At 44.8% G+C, this 1738-nt stretch overlaps 1 protein-coding gene across 1 annotated transcript in view; it reads right to left on the bottom strand.

Moving 5' to 3' along the window:
• ARHGAP44 (Rho GTPase activating protein 44) overlaps positions 1–1738 on the bottom strand; it is a 184475-nt gene that overhangs the window by 71916 nt on the left and 110821 nt on the right. Inside the window, 1 exon segment of the mRNA XM_006761694.2 lies at positions 1449–1525. Coding sequence (XP_006761757.1) covers positions 1449–1525 — 77 coding nt within the window.

The raw sequence follows: 1738 nt of genomic DNA, 5'->3' as shown, positions 1-1738 counted from the left end.
ACCATTACAAAGACCCCATTTACTATAGAGATTTCTCAATAGCATGATGATTGGACCCACCTTCAATTTTAATTTATGACACAGCATTCCCAAAGGAGTAATACTATTAAGAAATTCAATGGCAAAATTTTCCTTTTCAGCATCATCTGTTGAATCAATGGAATCATCACTTAAATATGTGCAAAAATCTCCATCGAGTATATCCAAAATGTCTTCATTTAATTCTTGAATGTACTCATTTTTTTGGACAAAGAATTGCATGTTTAAATATATTTTTAATATTATCTATAGATATACTATTTCCAAAGGTAGCTTCAAAGGTAGCTTCATTAGAAATCATTTTCACAGGGGATTTCAATAATATCCATTCCTAAATGAAAACTGCTATCAAGGTTGCCATCTCCAAGTTTTACTAACTATTTACTATAAGCAGAGTCCTCTCGGGGGAGGGTGCAGCCATTTCCAAGACAACCCCTGCAGGACTGACTTCCTTCCGGCTGGTTGTGCCTTGGGTCATGATGTTACACCCAGGGTTTTTATATAAGTAAATATTTTTTTAATTTTAATTTATAGGTTTTTATATAAGATATTCATGACCCTTATATAGGTTTTTATATAAGACATTCATGACCCTGCATTCTTTCAACTTGCAGACTACATAAACACATGCATACCATTGTAAAAAATAAAATGACGCACCACCACGACCTGTGGCAGCCACAGTCGAAGCATCGTAAAGCCTGCAGCACCCCTGCTACACCAGGACTTTTCTGGTGGATTCTGGGAGAGAGTGGCACCCTGGAACTTTACTCATAATGGCCGCGGTGTTTAGAGAATGGCTACAGGACAGAGATATCTACACCATCAGTTTCAGGAAAAGGTGAATTGGTCCCCAGAACCTGAAATTCTCCTCTCATTACAGACACAACCATCATCCATGCCACTACTCTCCCTTTTCCTCCTACCCCAGCCACTCTGGCCTGCACCCTGCATCCTGCGTACCTCCATCTAATTCCCACCCGAGGGCCGGGCACTGGCTACTCCCACGTGGTGGACAGTGTTGATTCAGAGCTTTGCACGATCACCTCCTTCCCATCATTTATGTCTAAGATCACGTGTCAGCTCAGAAAGCCCTCTTCGTATTACCCTAGCTGGTGCTGCCGCCCCCTCACCCAGCATCCCTCCCAGCATTCCCCCGGGTCATTTCTTCATGTGACTCACGGCTGCCTGAGATTGTCTGGTGCGGCTGCTCACCTGCCCAGCTCTCTCTAACTGGACCACAGCCTCTGTGAGTGGGGCCCGTGGCTCCGCTCACTGCTCTCACCTCCAGTGCCTGCCACACAGGGGTGTCAGTATGCACACAGTCACATACTCTCCTGCCCACAACCCAAAGGTGATCAGTGTTCCTTCGAAGCAGCAAAGATGAAAGCAAAGTTGCCCTACTGTACCTTGTTCGTGAGGAGTCCATGTCCAGCACCAACTTTGCTAAATGTTTCCTCTGTTTTTGAATATTTGGGATTTCCACCTGTGGTTAAAGGAGATGAAACACAGTCAAGCTGAAGCTCCAAATAAATTCTTCAGGAGTGACTGACAAACACACAAGTTTGCTAGAGGTCTCCCAACCCTTCTTTTTAGGTCAAATTCCCGAATCCTTTTCCTGACCTAACTCTGCTCTTTCTTTGCTGGGCACCTGTAGCAGCCCAGAGCACCTGGGAGCTGTGCCCCCTGCTCTGAGGCG

Source organism: Myotis davidii, unplaced genomic scaffold, assembly GCF_000327345.1.
Source record: "Myotis davidii unplaced genomic scaffold, ASM32734v1 scaffold37, whole genome shotgun sequence".
NCBI classification, from domain to species: domain Eukaryota; kingdom Metazoa; phylum Chordata; class Mammalia; order Chiroptera; family Vespertilionidae; genus Myotis; species Myotis davidii.
This window is presented reverse-complemented; position numbering and strand designations above follow the sequence as displayed.